Genomic DNA, 15307 nt, shown 5'->3' on the forward strand with positions numbered 1-15307 from the left:
CCTGCTCAATGCAGGAATCCACCCTAAAGTATGCCTGACAGAGGGTTGTCCAGCTGCCTCTTGAAGGCCTCTAGTGTGGGAGAGCCCACAACCTCCCTAGGTCACTGGTTCCATTGTCGTACTGCTCTAACAGTCAGGAAGTTTTTCCTGATGTCCCGCTGGAATCTGGCTTCCTTTAACTTGAGCCCGTTATTCCATGTCCTGCACTCTGGGAGGATGGAGAAGAGATCCTGGCCCTCCTCTGTGTGACAACCTTTTAAGTATTTGAAGAGTGCTATCATGTCTCCCCTCAACCTTCTCTTCTCCAGGCTAAACATGCCCAGTTCTTTCAGTCTCTCTTCATAGGGCTTTGTTTCCAGACCCCTGATCCTCCTGGTTGCCCTCCTCTGGACACGCTCCAGCTTGTCTGCGTCCTTCTTGAATTGTGGAGCCTTGGCACGGAGCTCCCCTTTTCAGTATCAGCTCCGTGTTCTTTGCCATGTGTTCCTCGGGCCTTGGAGCCCCATGTGGCCCAGGACCAGCCCTGGCCGTTCCGTCTGTCAGATCAGGCCAAACAGGTTGTGTCTTGGCCCACAGTGCCTCCAGGGCAAATGGCTTCAGAAGACGCCGGCAAGCCAAGCCACACAGCGCAGGCCGAAGGTACCTGGGCCAGCCCCAGGGATACTCAGCGGCTTTGTTATTGGGTCACACAGGGTAGGCAGGTTAATCTGAGCACCGAAGGGTATGTGATCTCTTCTCGATCATCCCAGGGTGCAGGACACAGACTAATGGGCTCAAGTGACAGGAAGCCAGATGCCAGCTGGACATCAGGAAAAACTTCCTGACTGTTAGAGCAGTACGGCAATGGAATCAGTTACCTAGGGCGGTTGTGGGCTCTCCCACACTAGAGGCCTTCAAGAGGCAGCTAGACAACCATCTGTCAGGGATGCTTTAGGGTGGATTCCTGCATTGAGCAGAGGGTTGGACTCGATGGCCTTGTAGGCCCCTTCCAACTCTGCTATTCTATGATTCTATGAAAAGTTTCTAGTGGCACTTTTACACACACACACACACACACACACACACACACACACACACACACACTCCCCCCCCCAATGTTATAGAAAACCGTAATAGAGGCGCGTCTGTAGCACGGGACTGGGTACCCTATTTCTGACCCCAGTGGGCCCAGTCAAAGCATCACTCCAGGTGAACCCTCTTCAGTAAGTCTCCATCACCGCAGGTGACTGTCTCTCCCCACCCCCTTCTGTTCCAGGTGAGAGAGGAATGCCGCCTCCTCGTTGCCCCCCCAGTGCCACCGCGGGGGGGCCACACGCCAGCCACTGCCAGCCCCCCCGTGCCTGTACGTTTCCCCAAGCTGCAGGTGGCCGCGTCGCCCGGCTCCAGCCTCTCGTACTACTCGTCTGGACTTCACGATGTGTGAGTGATGGAACCGGCTCAGCGCGGGTCGGGTCGGGTTGGGGAGAGTCCGCCTTCTCCATGAGAGCTCTCAGCTGGGAGCAGGGGGAGAGGAATTCTGTATATGCTCAAAGGCACTCCCTTCCTCATTCTTACTTCACCGTTCTGGCCCAGATTAAACCTTGATTTATAGGCTCGAGGTGGACTGCAAAGTAACGTCTCTTGTAGCCCTGGGCCGGCTGCCTGGGTCAGACATGCACTTACTCCTGGGGCCGTGGAGATCCATGTGGAACCGGTTTGCAAGAAGGGTCTGTGATGCAGGCCGGGCGAAGGACCAGAATCCACGCGTGAGACGAGATCAGTTCTCACTCTCCGCAATTCCTCTGTGGTTGATCTTTGTCCGAAGGCCCCCCTCCCCCGGGTGGCAATAGAGAGGCGCAAGGCGCAGGCTTTGCACACCATCCCAAGGCATGTTTGGACAGGAAAAGCCCTCCAGCTCCTCGGGCTGGAAGTCTCAGGACTTTCTTTTCTGTCCAAAGATGTCCAAAGATGCCCAGGGTGGCGTCGTTGGTCTGTTGAAAACTTTCCACCTCTGAAACTTGCGATGTCCCGGGGTTGCACAAACCTGGTTCTGGGCACCTGGAGAAGGGCTTTTCTAGCCCAGGCAGGTTCAGGAAGCTGCCTGGGCTAGAATTGGGCGAGTGCGCTGCTGGTGCGCCCCATGTACACAGCATCTTCGCAGCTGGGGCCGCTGGGCTCGTTCACTGTGGTTTCAAACCCACAGCCCTCTCCCCTCGGCTCGGGATCCGGGTGTGTCCGTGTCCCTAGGTGCCCCCCCACGGGAGCGCGCTCTGACTCCCGGCCTCTTCTGCTCTTCTCCCTCCAGGTCGAGGCCCCGGAGCGGCAGCTGCTCCCCTTCGCCGGACTCCTCCTCCCTCTACTGCTATCCCTGCACCTGGGGCGACTGCAAAGTGGGGGAGTCCTCCAGCCGCCCGCTGGCCAGCCCCCAAGCGCAGCCCCAGCCCCCGCCCCCCCAGCCTGCGCAGGGCGCCTCGTGGTCCGATCCGTGGCCGTACAGCGACCTGGGCCCGAGCGTGGCCACGGGGAGGTCCACCCCGCTGCTGGGGTGCGGCGAGGCCAGCGCCCTCAAGAGCTACCACAGCTGCCCCCGCCTGAAGCCGCCCCCGTCCCAGAAGCGCTTCGCCCCCTTTGGCGCCCTCAACCCCTTTTCCAACCCGGCCTACTCTTCCAGCCCGGCTTCCTCCGGCTCCTCCGATTGGCTGGAATCCCTGGAGTGGCAGAAGCCGGCGGCCCCGTCCCCGGAGACCTTTGACCCCTTTGAGAGCACGTCCCCCTCGCCGGAGGGGGAGCTGCACTACAGCCCGGCCCCTCCGCCTCGCTCCGCCAAGGCCTTTGAGCCGGCCGAAAACCTCCTCCTCCGGACGTCGGTGGCGCCGCTGCCTCCCGGCCTCGTCCACGGCGCCGAGGGGGGCGTCACCCGCCTCTACCTGGCCCAGGGGGTCATCGAGGTGCCCCCCGCCCGGCTCAACGGGGACGGCTCGCCCTGGCAGCCCCCCGCCGACTTGTCCGCCCTGTCGCTGGAGGAGGTCTCCCGGAGTTTGCGCTTCATCGGGCTCTCGGAGGACGTGGTCAGCTTCTTTGCCCGCGAGCGCATTGACGGCAGCATCTTTGTGCAGCTGTCCGAGGAGATCTTGTCCGAGGACTTCCACCTCACCAAGCTCCAGGTCAAGAAGATCATGCAGTTCATCAAAGGCTGGAGGCCCAAGATCTAGGAGGGGGAAGCTGCCCGGAAGCACCACGAGGTGGAGGGCCTCGCTCGCGGGCAAAGCGAGGAGCGGGGGCCAACACTCCAGACCTCTGGCCGAAGGACTGGGCGGGGGGCAGCAGCTCTCTGGGTGGGCCTTGCCCTCGGCTCGGGCTGGACGAGGAGGGGGTGGGGGTGGGGGAGTCTTCAGCACGAGGCAACGTAAGGCAGGGGCAGGAGAGAGCCGGTTTCTCCTCCTTCCCCCCAACTTTTGGGTTAGAAGAGCAGGCCCCATGGCTGCCTCGTGGCCACGGCAGGTGGGCTGCCGGCTGCCTTCGCCTGGTGTGCCGCAGGACTGTGGCCACACAGCACTTGTGCCCAGCCCGTCCTACAGCTTCACGCTCGCAGCAGAGGCGGTGGTGTGGAAGGGAAGCCAAGCAACCCCAGAAGAGCAGGGGGCGGCCGGACCATGATTCAAGGCCGGCCACCTTGAATTGGATCCGCACCTGCGGTGCAAGAAAAATGGGCGAAGGGAGGGGGCGGTGGTCTGGCATCCGCTTATTGTGGGGCTGTTTCTGTCACTTGCTCTCAAGGAGAGTCTCTACCCCCAGAATTGCTGTGGGGCGACCCATTTGAACCAGGCCCTTGAAAACGACGGAAGGAGGGAGGGGGGGAGCAGCAGGGCGCGCTTTACATTGTGCGCAATGAACCGTGTCAACCAGCAAGAGCGGAGCCCGCCTCTTGCCTTCTTCCCAGGTCACCTCACGGCAGTTTGTGGGTGGACCAAGGGGCCGTTCCAGGCAGGGCTAGAAGCATAGAATATTAGACTCGGAAGGGGCCTCTAAGGCCATCGAGTCCAACCCCCTGCTCAGTGGTACTTTGATGACACAAAGGGGATTGAAGCAGCCCCCCTTCCAAAACTCCTGAGACTTCATCCTATGCTGCCATACGGGCTTAAGACCCCCAAGACCCGAGTTCTTGGTTCCACAGGCCATGCGCGTGTCCTGAAAAGCCTTCGCCCGTGGCGAGGTGCTGTGGGTGGCAGATACTCTGGACTGCCCTTTAGCACAACGCAGAGGCGACGGGTGGTGGCCTTTTAAACCCCATCCTGTACATCAGTAAAGCATTTTTACTAATCTTCCCCCGCTCTGCTGGGGCGGTTTAGCTGTGTGGCGCCCGCCTGCCCCTCTTGCCCTCAACCCTCCCCCCATCAGCAGTAGTGGCCCATGTTGCCTGTGAGTACCAAAACTTACTTTCTTAACTTTTTTTTTTAGCACAGGATGGGGATATTCAGTTCAGTCCTAGAGGAGTGCAAAATATTTGCAGTTGTTTCTACTTTAATCACTGCCATAGTCAAATAAACCAGTTTTATTTAAAATCCAATCAACGCATGTGTAGAATGTCATGTCCAGTAAGGTCATGGGCTGTTCTGTAGCGTCACCAGCTACTTTGGTAAAGGAGGGGGCAGGAGGAAGGGAGGGGGCAGCCCTGGAGCTGGATCGGACCGAAGGCCTCCCTGGCCCAGCACAGTAGTTGACCAGACAGCCACAGAAAGCGGGACCTGAGGTGGGCACCACCCCACGCCTGCAACGGGTGTAGAATCATAGAATAGCAGAGCTGGAAGGGGCCTACAAGGCCATCGAGGGTAGGAGGAAGCGTGCTGCTTTTGATCCTAAAGGTAGCATGTGGCTAATCGTCGCTTTATCCTTCACGAATTTGTTTAACGCCCTTTCGAAATCATCCCACAGTTAACTCTGCACTGCATGAAGGTAAGCGCTTCCTTTTTTCCGCCCTGAATCATCCTTGGACGCCCACTGGGCTAGTATTATGAGATAGAATCATAGAATAGCAGAGTTGGAAGGGGCCTACAAGGCCATCGAGTCCAACCCCCTGCTCAATGCAGGAATCCACCTTAAAGCATCCCTGACAGAGGGTTGTCCAGCTGCCTCTTGAAGGCCTCTAGTGTGGGAGAGCCCACAACCTCCCTAGGTTGTGGGCTCTCCCACACTAGTAACTTCCCACTTGCTTTTTTTGAATTCATGGAGGAGATAGCTACCCATGGCTGCGGCCCCTAATGGCTCAGGTGTACGTCCGGGATCAGTGATGGTAAGCTTGTGTACACCTGTTGCTGGGGAACATGGGTGAGCGAGTGCTGTTGCCCTCGTGTCCTGCGCGTGGGTTTCCTGCAGGCAGCTGCCTGGCCACTGTGTGGACGGGAGGCTGGATGAGATGGCTTTCCTTCTGCAGAGCAGCTGCCGTGTTTAATGCCCAATTCCCCCAGCTGGAAGAGATCCTTTTTGAACTCTATAAACCTTTTACCACCCTGAAGCATTTTCTGGAGGTAGCAGTGAGCCATCAGGACTAGTAGCCGTTAGCAGCCTTTCCATTTCATTTGGTTCCTTGCCATGCCACCCAGTAGTCCAAGCTCTCTGGGTGGTTTACAAGGACTGCCACCTGCAAACTTGGGCCACCTCACCCTCCTGGTCATTCCTGAGCAAGTTAGACAGCCCCGGTCCCCATGCAGACCGTAGTCGAGGGTCCCACGTTTCACATCCTTGTAAGACAAGGCAAGGAGGGCCCAAAGTGACGTGGTATAGCAGCACCTGCTGTGAGCACAGGGTCCCAGATTCAGTCTCTGCCGGCATCTCCAGTTAGAGCAATTGGGGAACAGGTGATGCTCCGACCTCTACCTGGGAGGGCTGTGGTCCGAGGTGACGGGCTCAGGGGGACTTCGGGGTCTGTTCCGTACGGCCGCTTCACCCATTCCACCGCATTCGCTCCCCACAAGCTCCCCGCTGCTTGGCCAGGCGCTTTACTGCATGTGTGAAGAACATCCAAGGGCTGCCGTCCCAGCCTCCCCAGCCATCACTCTGGCCCTGGCACGGCCACACACTTTCAGGAATACCTTCCACAAAAGTCAGGGTAGAATCTTTGACAACAGCCAGTTCACGGCACGCTGAGCTCCGCACCTCCTGTGGACCCCTAACGCGCCTGGTGAGGCCACTCAACCCATGGAAGAAGCCCATCACCACCTCACAGCTCACTGCACCAGGAGCAGAGGCCATCGCAGCTCCACTTGCCTCCAGCAAATTGAGCCAAACCCAACAGGGGAAGGTGAAAGCTTTCAAGCCCTGGCGCTGTGTCCAGAGCGGGGGGGGGCCTTGGAAGAGCCACACCCTTGCCCTCCAGGGACGAGCAGGTCGGGGGGGGGCAGAGAGAAGCAATTCCCCCCCCCCCCAGCAAGTACTCGGGGAGCACAGAGAGAAAGGTGTTAAGAGGGCGGTGATGAATTCGAGATGGGGGGAAACACACGGCCAAAAGCAGAAACTCTGGCGTGGCAGAAGCCCCAAGTCCCAGCTGGGTGGAACACCAGTGCATTGCTCCCGGAGGGTCCCCGCTATATTGCCATTATGATGGGTGTTTTAAGTCACAAAGGGAGGTTTGCAGGGGGGAGGGACGAAAGGGAGACCCTCCATCAACATAGAATCCTAGAATAGCAGAGTTGGAAGGGGCCCCCAAGGCCATTGAGTCCAACCCCCTGCTCCATGCAGGAATCCACCCTAAAGCATCCCTGACAGATGGCTGTCCAGCTGCCTCTTGAAGGCCTCTAGTGTGGGAGAGCCCACAACCTCCCTAGGCAACTGGTTCCATTGTTGTACTGCTCTAACAGTCAGGAAGTTTTTCCTGATGTCCAGCTGGAATCTGGCTTCCTTTCACTTGAGCCCGTTATGAGCCCGTTAACATGAGAAACATGACAGCAAAGGCTCTGCCCACGTCACACACACACACTCCTCACCCAAATTCCTCACCTCGCAGGCCGGTGCATCGGACTTCCCCCACCTACAGCTTTTGGACAACTATCAAACAAAGCACCCTAGAAATCCCCTTCGCCTTCAAAGTCCCGCAGGCGTTTCACCAGAAGAGGAACCCCTAAAATCCCCTTCGAACGTTGCTTCGGGCAGAATTTCAGTGGCCACCCCAGCCCTGAACAAACGACAAGAGAGATGGTCTACAGAACAGGACACTGGGATTTATTGTCGCACTGTGTGCGTGTGAGTGAGGGCTGCAGGCCTGGCCCAAGCCCAGAAACCGTGCAGTTCGCCCTCGCGCTGCTGCTGGCCCCGGGGCGGCAAGAAAGCCCTGATTGCATCACCTGGTCGAGGGGAGCCCACATTCAGCCCGAGGAGGGGGGGGGCAGGGAGAGGTAGTGCCTGAGCGGCTAAGGCACTTAAAGGGCGAAGACCCGTGGCCCCCCAGGGAACGAGCAAGGGCTCCCCCTTCAGGTCAGTGGACGGCACTTCAGGCAAGTTCACTTGTGGAATTTCCGGCTGGAGTCCTTGGCGTGGTCAAGCAGCAGCTGGCACGGCGTGAACTGGCTCCCGTAGACGGCCTCGTACTTCCTCATGCGGTCCACCAGCCGCTGGGCCCCGTAGTGGTCGGCGTACCGGAAGGGACCTGGGGGGGGGAGGAGGAGGAGGAGGAGGAGGGAGGGCAGAGGGGAAAAGACGAAGAGGCTTTCTAAGCCACGGAGCACCGAGGCCACAAACGTCTCGCAGAGAGGCCTGGCCTGGCCGGCCAACGGACACAGGCCAAAGGGCTACAACGTGCGTATATGTGACCCCACTTTGGTAGAGGAGGGAGCCTGGAAGCAGGGGGAGAGGTGGGGGATGAGGGGCTGCGGTGCCCTGGAGCGTCCCTCCCTCCCTCCCTCCCTCCCTCTTGGTCACTGGAGCCATCCTTCAGCTCCGTTCTGTGCCACTGCTTGCTCATTTCTTCCTGCCAGAACACTGTGGACTCCGGGCAATTCTAACAGCTGCTGCTGTGACCCCTCCGTGCCTCGGTGTGGGGGCTCAGAAATGGCGCTGGCTTTGGGAGGAGGCCGACAGCGGCAGGAGGCAACCCCGCAGCTCGTTTCATAGCAGCCACTGCGGAACTGCGAGCCCAGAGCTGCCACCGCTGTGACCTCAAAAGAGGCTACAGGGAGACACACGGAGCGAGAACGAAAGGCGGAACGGCGCCACTTACCTCCCAAGCAGGGCGGGAAGCCCAGGCCGAACACGGCCCCGATGTCCCCCTCCACGGGGTTGCTGAGGATGCCCTCCTGCAGGGTCAGGACGGCCTCATTCACAAACCTGGACACCAAGCGCATCTGGACGTCTTCCTCTGTGGAGCTGCAAACGGAGATAGCAGCCGGTCAGTGCAGGCGTCTGACCCACGGCTGCTGGAACGTGGACTCGTGTCCCATCGAGAAACGGGGAGGAGCCGCTGCTGGGCCTAGGCTCAGTCCTCAGCAGGCCCAGCGAAATGGGCCCCAGGCAGCAGGGGGCGGCAGGAAACTCCTCCTCCTTTCGGCCTGAGATCTCGGACAGAGAGGAGTTCTGTTGGAGCAGAGGGCCGGGCAGGAGGCAGCCTGGGACCCCCTGGGTGACTTGCAGCGAATCCGTCATGACCAAAAGAGGCCTCCTAGTTTAAGTCGACTGAAATGAAGGAAGCTTGGAGGAAAACCAGGAGTGGATTTATGTGTGAAAGGGGCTGTGAGCTCAGCTCCGGTAAGGAAGCCCCAACTCCTAGGCTGAGCCTGGGTTCAGGGGCACCCTGGGCCTTAATTCTAGGTGCGTCTCTTCCTGCTCCCCAAACCCTGCCAGTCTCCTGCACTGGGCTCTGATAGGCGGCCCTTGGAGGCCTTACTGAAAAACAAAGAACCCGTTGTGCTGAAGCTTCCCCACCAGGACAACGCAGACCAATGGGCCAGGCTGCCTCTCTTCCTCCGGTTCAAACCCGGCCATTTCCAGTGAAAGGGATGACGGAGGAAGCCGGTCGTGGGCTGGAGCTCCCTTCGGTTCCCCCCCTCCCGCCACAGACTCCGCGCTGACTTCCTCCTGCCAGCCAGGCTCAGTCTGCAGTAAGTCAGGCCAGCCGGCTTGTGAAAATTTGCCTAAATAGACATTTGTGCGAACTGCGGCCCGAATTTGTGCAAATACCTATTCACGCAACGCCCCTCCCAGATTTCTGAGAAAACCCGCGGCTCAGCTCCCAAATGCAAGCCCAGTCGGGGGGGCCGCAGAAGTCAGGGGAAATCCAAAAAGGGGCTGGATTTCCCAGCAACGGACATCCCTGCTGGAGCGGCTACTCCGAGCGGACAGAACTGGACTCGCTGGACCAGTCTTCTGGCTCTGCGAAAGGCGGTGGCGGCAGCACAGAGGCCTCCGTTCTGCCCAGGAAACGCTTCCTTCCCACGTGACTTACACCTCTGGCTTGGCCTCCACCCTGAACCGCTCCAGGATTTCATCCATGCCGGTGTTGACGCTCCGGTTCTTCACCCCTTCCTGGTAAATGTAGAAGCCCTTCCCGGCTTTTCGGCCTGCCAAAGAAAGGACGGAGCGTGATACGAAAGGGCGAGTGGAGAGGGCAAAGCGTGCAGGGAACGCTGGGCAGAGGCCCGATGAGACGGGACTGTCGGGGGCGGGCAGGGAGGATTGCCCCAGCGCAACAACTCACGAACACAACCCTCGGGGCCACTCCGCTGAAGGCAGCAAGACGAACAGAAATTCTCCTTCCCACAATTCATCTGTGGAACTCCTTGCCACATGTCCCCAGGGCCAGCACAAGTGCCCAGAAGTAGGAGACCCCAGGTGGGGACGAACAAGAGACCGCTCTCTCACTCCTGCTGTGCATCGACCTGCCCACCACCAACAGCCTGTTCCGACGGCCATTGAGGCCCACTGGCTTGCAGGATTCCGGAGCGAACCCAGAGGCAGGCCCCGTCTGCAGCAGAGCTCCTGGGCTCGCAGCGCCGGCACTTACCCAGAAAGCCCTTGTCCACCATGGCTTTCATCAGCTCCACGCTCCCGCCCTTGAACCGCTCCCCGAAGGCTTTGCCCAGATCCTCGGCAACGTGCGTGGCGACATCGACGCCCACTTCGTCGATCAGGGTGGCAGCCCCGACAGGGAAGCCAAAGCCCGTGGAAAGGGAGTCCACCTTTTTGGCGTCAAAGCCTTCCTGCGTGGGGCAGAGGGGGGTTGCAGAAGATGGGAAGGCAGAGGACGGGCGGCGGCTGCAGCGGAACCGCCTCCTAGCGAGTGTCAGCTTCCAAGTGCGGATGCCCTGGGGCAGGACAGCTTGTGCTCACTTCGGGGGGGGGGGGGGGGAAGGAGGGGCTAAATGAGGCGGGAGGGGAGGGGAGGAGGGATGGCCAGGAGCCCGGAAGCTTTCTGAGTGGGTGCCTGAAGCTTCACCGTGACTCAGCCCATCACAGGGAGGCAGTAAAACGTCTTACGGAGGGAAGAGAGAGACGGAGCCGTCCGGCACAGGTCCCTCTAATCTATTTGGGGAGCTGGGGGGGGGGAGGGCGCAACTGCCAAGAGGAACCTGGCCCACCCCACAGCAAATCCCTTCACCCCTCAGGCAGGCACAGCACACAGACCCTGGGACCGAGGAAACCTGGGCAGGCAGCAGCAGGCTCTGTGTGCAGCTGATAAACCGTGTGTCCAGCTGCGGGTCAGTTTGTCCAATACGCCACCCCCCCCTCCACATGGGCACCGCTAGAAAAGCGCTCCGGACCCCTGGCTCTTTGCAACTGGCACCAACCTGGAGAACTCGGACGATTTCGGCCAGCATGGGCGCAAGACACCTGGTTGTGTAGAAACCCGGACCATCCTGGGGAGGAGGGAGGAGAAACCTGGAGTCCAGTTGCCATGGCTGACCCCCGTTCCCCCCCGGCTCTAGCTGGGGTAGATGCGGGACGTTCGGCTCACAGTGGATCTTTCAGCAACTGAGAGCGGCAGTTCAGCCAAGATTCTCAGGCAAGACTCCCACCAAGCTCTGGGCCTCTCGTACTCGGTCTCTTGAGGAGGCGAAAGCTGCGGCCCCTCTAGCCGGCTGCCCACAGCCCCCCCCCCCCCGGCAGCGCTTTTATTTATTTATTTATTTATTCATCATACTTATACCCCGCTCCTCAGCCAAAAAAGGCTCTCGGAGCGGCTTACACTTAGCAAAAAAGACAATCCAACGCTTTGCCTTGCCTCCCCGCCCTCAGCCACTGAGAGGGAAGTGAACCCTTTGCCCTGTCGCTCGAAGGGGACGGCAGCCCCGACCGGGCGCCATTTCAGGACACCGCAGCGCCTCACCTTCACCACAATGATGACCTTCCCTTGCTGGAGGCCCACGGCGACAGCGGAGGCTGCCGTGTCCGGGGACGTTTTGTCGGTGGTGATGACCTCTAGCAGCTGCATCTTGTCGACGGGAGAAAAGTAGTGCATCCCAATCACCTAGAGCACAACAGGAAGCAAGCAGGATCAGGGCCGGTCCCCTCTTGCACAGCGGGTGACCCTCTCAGGGCCTCGCCGGGAGCCGGAACAACTCAACCCGCTTGCGAAGGGGGCAAGCAAGGCCTGCTGACGACCACGCTTGGCTTAACGTCGAATCCAGAAATCTGAGCAGGACTCTTAGTAGAACCACGATACCTGACCGACTGTCTCTCCTGCCACGGACCGATCCAAACACACCACGTTCATCATCTTCGGCCGTCCTCCAGGTGCCTCTTCCGAGAGAGGCTCAGAAGGCAGGAAGGAGGACAGGGCCTTCTCGGAGGCAGCCCCCACCCACCCCAATTTTGGAACGAGCTCCCCAATGAGGCCCGCCAGGCGGCAACATTGTCATCTTTCAGGCACCCGTTTAAGATCTTCCTCTTCTCTCAGGCAATTAGCGAGGCTTTAATCAGGGCCTGGATTTTTCCTATTGCCTCTGCATGTGTGCTGCCTGTTCACACGTTTGCATGCAAATGGTTTTTTATACTATGAATAATAGATTTCTTTAATGGTTTTTAGTTTTTGTAAACCATCCAGAGCGCTTCGGCTATTGGGCGGTATAGAAATGCAATAAATGAATCGATCACCTCCAGGATTGAAACACGGGGACGACAACTGTGCGCACATGTTTCGAACCCTCCAATTAAATTAAGCAGAAAGGGCTGCAGTTGCACATGGTTGGGTGAGTTCCCTACACCTGGGAGCCAGAAAGTACTGGTTCTCCTCTATTTGGCATTGATTAGGCCTCATCTAGAGTATTGCGTCCAGTTCTGGGCTCCACAATTCAAGAAGGACGCAGACAAGCTGGAGCATGTTCAGAGGAGGGCAACCAGGATGATCAGGGGTCTGGAAACAAAGCCCTATGAAGAGAGACTGAAAGAACTGGGCATGATTAGCCTGGAGAAGAGAAGATTGAGGGGAGACAGGATAGCACTCTTCAAATACTTGAAAGGTTGTGACACAGAGGAGGGCCAGGATCTCTTCTTGATCCTCCCAGAGTGCAGGACACGGAATAACGGGCTCAAGTTAAAGGAAGCCAGATTCCGGCTGGACATCAGGAAAAACTTCCTGACGGTTAGAGCAGTGCGACAATGGAACCAGTTACCTAGGGAGGTTGTGGGCTGTCCCACACTCGAGGCCTTCAAGAGGCAGCTGGACACCCATCTGTCAAGGATGCTTTAGGGTGGATTCCTGCATTGAGCAGGGGGTTGGACTCGATGGCCTTAGAGGCCCCTTCCAACTCTGCTATTCTATGATTCTATGAAAGCAAGACCCCTCTTCCTACTCAGCCGCCTGTCACCACGGACTGATGGGAGGCAAGGTGGTTTCTCCAAGGTCATATTGGACACAAGCCATTTAGGGCAAATAAAGTACCCTCTTTCCGCCCACCCCATTTACACATGAGAGGACCCAAAGCTGTCACGGCACGCGCACTGTCTGCAGGAGATCCCTGCCAGGATTCTAGGTAACTAACCCACTAGGACGGTCAGCGATAAGCTGATTTACTACACACAAAACAAAACCAGGAAGTTTGCAGATCGCTCAGGCTAAGATAGCTTCCAATTTCACCACAGCTATTCATCGTTCACTGGAAATCCCATCTTTGCCTTTATTCCCTATTACCAGCATCAATGCAGCCCCCTAAACTCTCAGCCTCGCCAACTCATTAACAAAAGCTTTTGTTAATTTATCTACAAAATTGAAAGGATTAAAGCCAGCAGCTCAAGTTTTGCTCTCCTGAATGAAGAGGTGATTCACTGGGAGAGAGAAAAGGCGGCTGTTCTGTGCAGCGGAACAAGCGGCAGGATTGGGTTTCGCTTCTCAGAGGAGAAGGCCCGGGAGGGCGGGGGCGCATGGCAAAATGTCTCGGCCTCTAAAAATTCACGGAAGAAGGTGGGCAGTGTACTGGTACACCGGTAAGGCCAGGCGGTGCAAAGAGGGTGTGGGGGAAGCACGCCCCACAGCGGAGGCTCAGCTGGGCTTCAGAATTCATTTCCCAGAACGCTGAACACGGCAGCCCCCAGGACTCACCTTATCCGGCCTTTTGCTGGCTGCAGCGATCTGACTGATGGGCAGGGCGGAGGTGTTGCTGGCGAAGATACAGTGAGGAGGGACCATCTGGGGAGGAAAAAGCGGTTGTTACATGGAGGGGGGGCGGGATGGGCTGAGTCTTACAAAGTGGCCCCGTTCAGAAGACACGTTAAACCACGGCTTTAACCATGGTGCATAAAGCTTTTTGCCTTAGTCACCGTGGTTAAAGCCGTGGTTTAAGGTGTCTTCTGAACACAGCCCGGCTTTCTGGCTTAACCACCGTGGTTAAAGCCGTGGTTTAAGGTGTCTTCTGAACACAGCCTGGCTTTCTGGCTTAACCACAGTGGTTAAAGCCGTGGTTTAAGGTGTCTTCTGAACACAGCCCGGCTTTCTGGCTTAACCACCGTGGTTAAAGCCATGGTTTAAGGTGTCTTCTGAACACAGTCCACCTTTCTGGCTTAACCACTGTGGTTAAAGCCATGATTGAAGGTGTCTTCTGAACACAGCCTGGCTTTCTGGCTTAACCACCGTGGTTAAAGCCGTAGTTTAAGGTGTCTTCTGAACACAGCCCGGCTTTCTGGCTTAACCACCGTGGTTAAAGCCATGGTTTAAGGTATCTTCTGAACACAGTCCACCTTTCTGGCTTAACCACTGTGGTTAAAGCCATGATTGAAGGTGTCTTCTGAACACAGCCTGGCTTTCTGGCTTAACCACCGTGGTTAAAGCCATGGTTTAAGGTGTCTTCTGAACACAGCCTGGCTTTCTGGCTTAACCACCGTGGTTAAAGCCGTGGTTTAAGGTGTCTTCTGAACACAGCCTGGCTTTCTGGTGTAACCACCGTGGTTAAAGCCGTGGTTTAACGTGTCTTCTGAACACAGCCTGGCTTTCTGGCTTAACCACCGTGGTTAAAGCCATGGTTTAAGGTATCTTCTGAACACAGTCCACCTTTCTGGCTTAACCACTGTGGTTAAAGCCATGATTGAAGGTGTCTTCTGAACACAGCCTGGCTTTCTGGCTTAACCACCGTGGTTAAAGCCATGGTTTAAGGTGTCTTCTGAACACAGCCTGGCTTTCTGGCTTAACCACCGTGGTTAAAGCCGTGGTTTAACGTGTCTTCTGAACACAGCCTGGCTTTCTGGCTTAACCACCCTGGTTAAAGCCGTGGTTTAAGGTGTCTTCTGAACACAGCCCGGCTTTCTGGCTTAACCACCCTGGTTAAAGCTGTGGTTTAAGGTGTCTTCTGAACGGGGCCATAGACAACCGCCTTGCAGAGGGAAGCTGAGCACACTCTAGGATGATAAGTAGCAGCGCCAACAGCACACATTTGGCGTGCAGCACTGGCCGCGTGAAGATGTGCAGCCACTTCATGGAATTTACGCTGCGTGGAGGCACAACTGCTACTGCAGCTGACACTTGGTGTCAGAGGCGGAATCTCTTAGCCCCTGAATTTACCATGAAGAGGATCTGTATGGGCCAGGGGGGAGGGGCAGGAGGCCTGCCAGGCTGGGCCTCGCACTGCAGCCTTGACATGGCATTCAGAACTGGATCCATCCCATTGCTTGGGAGGCGCCTCCCCTCCTCGCAAGGACAAGGAGCAAGTCATTTAAGCAGTGGCCCTCCAAGCTACAGAAGGCCACAGAAGGCCTTTATGTGTGTACAGTTCTGGTCACCACACCTAAAAAGGGATATTACAGAGCTGGAAAAAGTGCAGAAAAGGGCAACTCAGATGATCAAGGGGCTGGAGCATCTCCCCTAGGAGGGAAGGTGACATCAACTGGGATTGTTTAGCTTGGAAAAAAGGAGGCG

General features: G+C 57.5%; 3 protein-coding genes across 3 annotated transcripts in view; 2 read left to right on the top strand and 1 right to left on the bottom strand.

Annotated features, from left to right (window-relative positions):
* Nucleotides 1–3206, top strand: part of GAREM2 (GRB2 associated regulator of MAPK1 subtype 2) — a 30727-nt gene extending 27521 nt beyond the window's left edge. Inside the window, exons 5-6 of the mRNA XM_063123683.1 lie at nt 1256–1419; nt 2285–3206. Of these exons, the coding sequence (XP_062979753.1) occupies nt 1256–1419; nt 2285–3191 (1071 nt within the window). The 3' untranslated portion in view covers nt 3192–3206. The remainder of the gene's footprint in view (nt 1–1255; nt 1420–2284) is intronic.
* The window catches only part of CLU (clusterin), a 445162-nt gene that overhangs the window by 110500 nt on the left and 319355 nt on the right, over nt 1–15307 (top strand). The gene's annotated exons all lie outside the window — the stretch shown is intronic.
* The window catches only part of HADHA (hydroxyacyl-CoA dehydrogenase trifunctional multienzyme complex subunit alpha), a 39589-nt gene continuing 31455 nt past the window's right edge, over nt 7174–15307 (bottom strand). Inside the window, exons 14-20 of the mRNA XM_063123684.1 lie at nt 13502–13588; nt 11291–11431; nt 10752–10820; nt 9968–10163; nt 9410–9524; nt 8189–8334; nt 7174–7618 (exon numbers count right to left, since the gene is read on the bottom strand). Coding sequence (XP_062979754.1) covers nt 7473–7618; nt 8189–8334; nt 9410–9524; nt 9968–10163; nt 10752–10820; nt 11291–11431; nt 13502–13588 — 900 coding nt within the window. The 3' untranslated portion in view covers nt 7174–7472. The remainder of the gene's footprint in view (nt 7619–8188; nt 8335–9409; nt 9525–9967; nt 10164–10751; nt 10821–11290; nt 11432–13501; nt 13589–15307) is intronic.

Source organism: Elgaria multicarinata, chromosome 4 (assembly GCF_023053635.1).
Source record: "Elgaria multicarinata webbii isolate HBS135686 ecotype San Diego chromosome 4, rElgMul1.1.pri, whole genome shotgun sequence".
Taxonomy (NCBI): domain Eukaryota; kingdom Metazoa; phylum Chordata; class Lepidosauria; order Squamata; family Anguidae; genus Elgaria; species Elgaria multicarinata.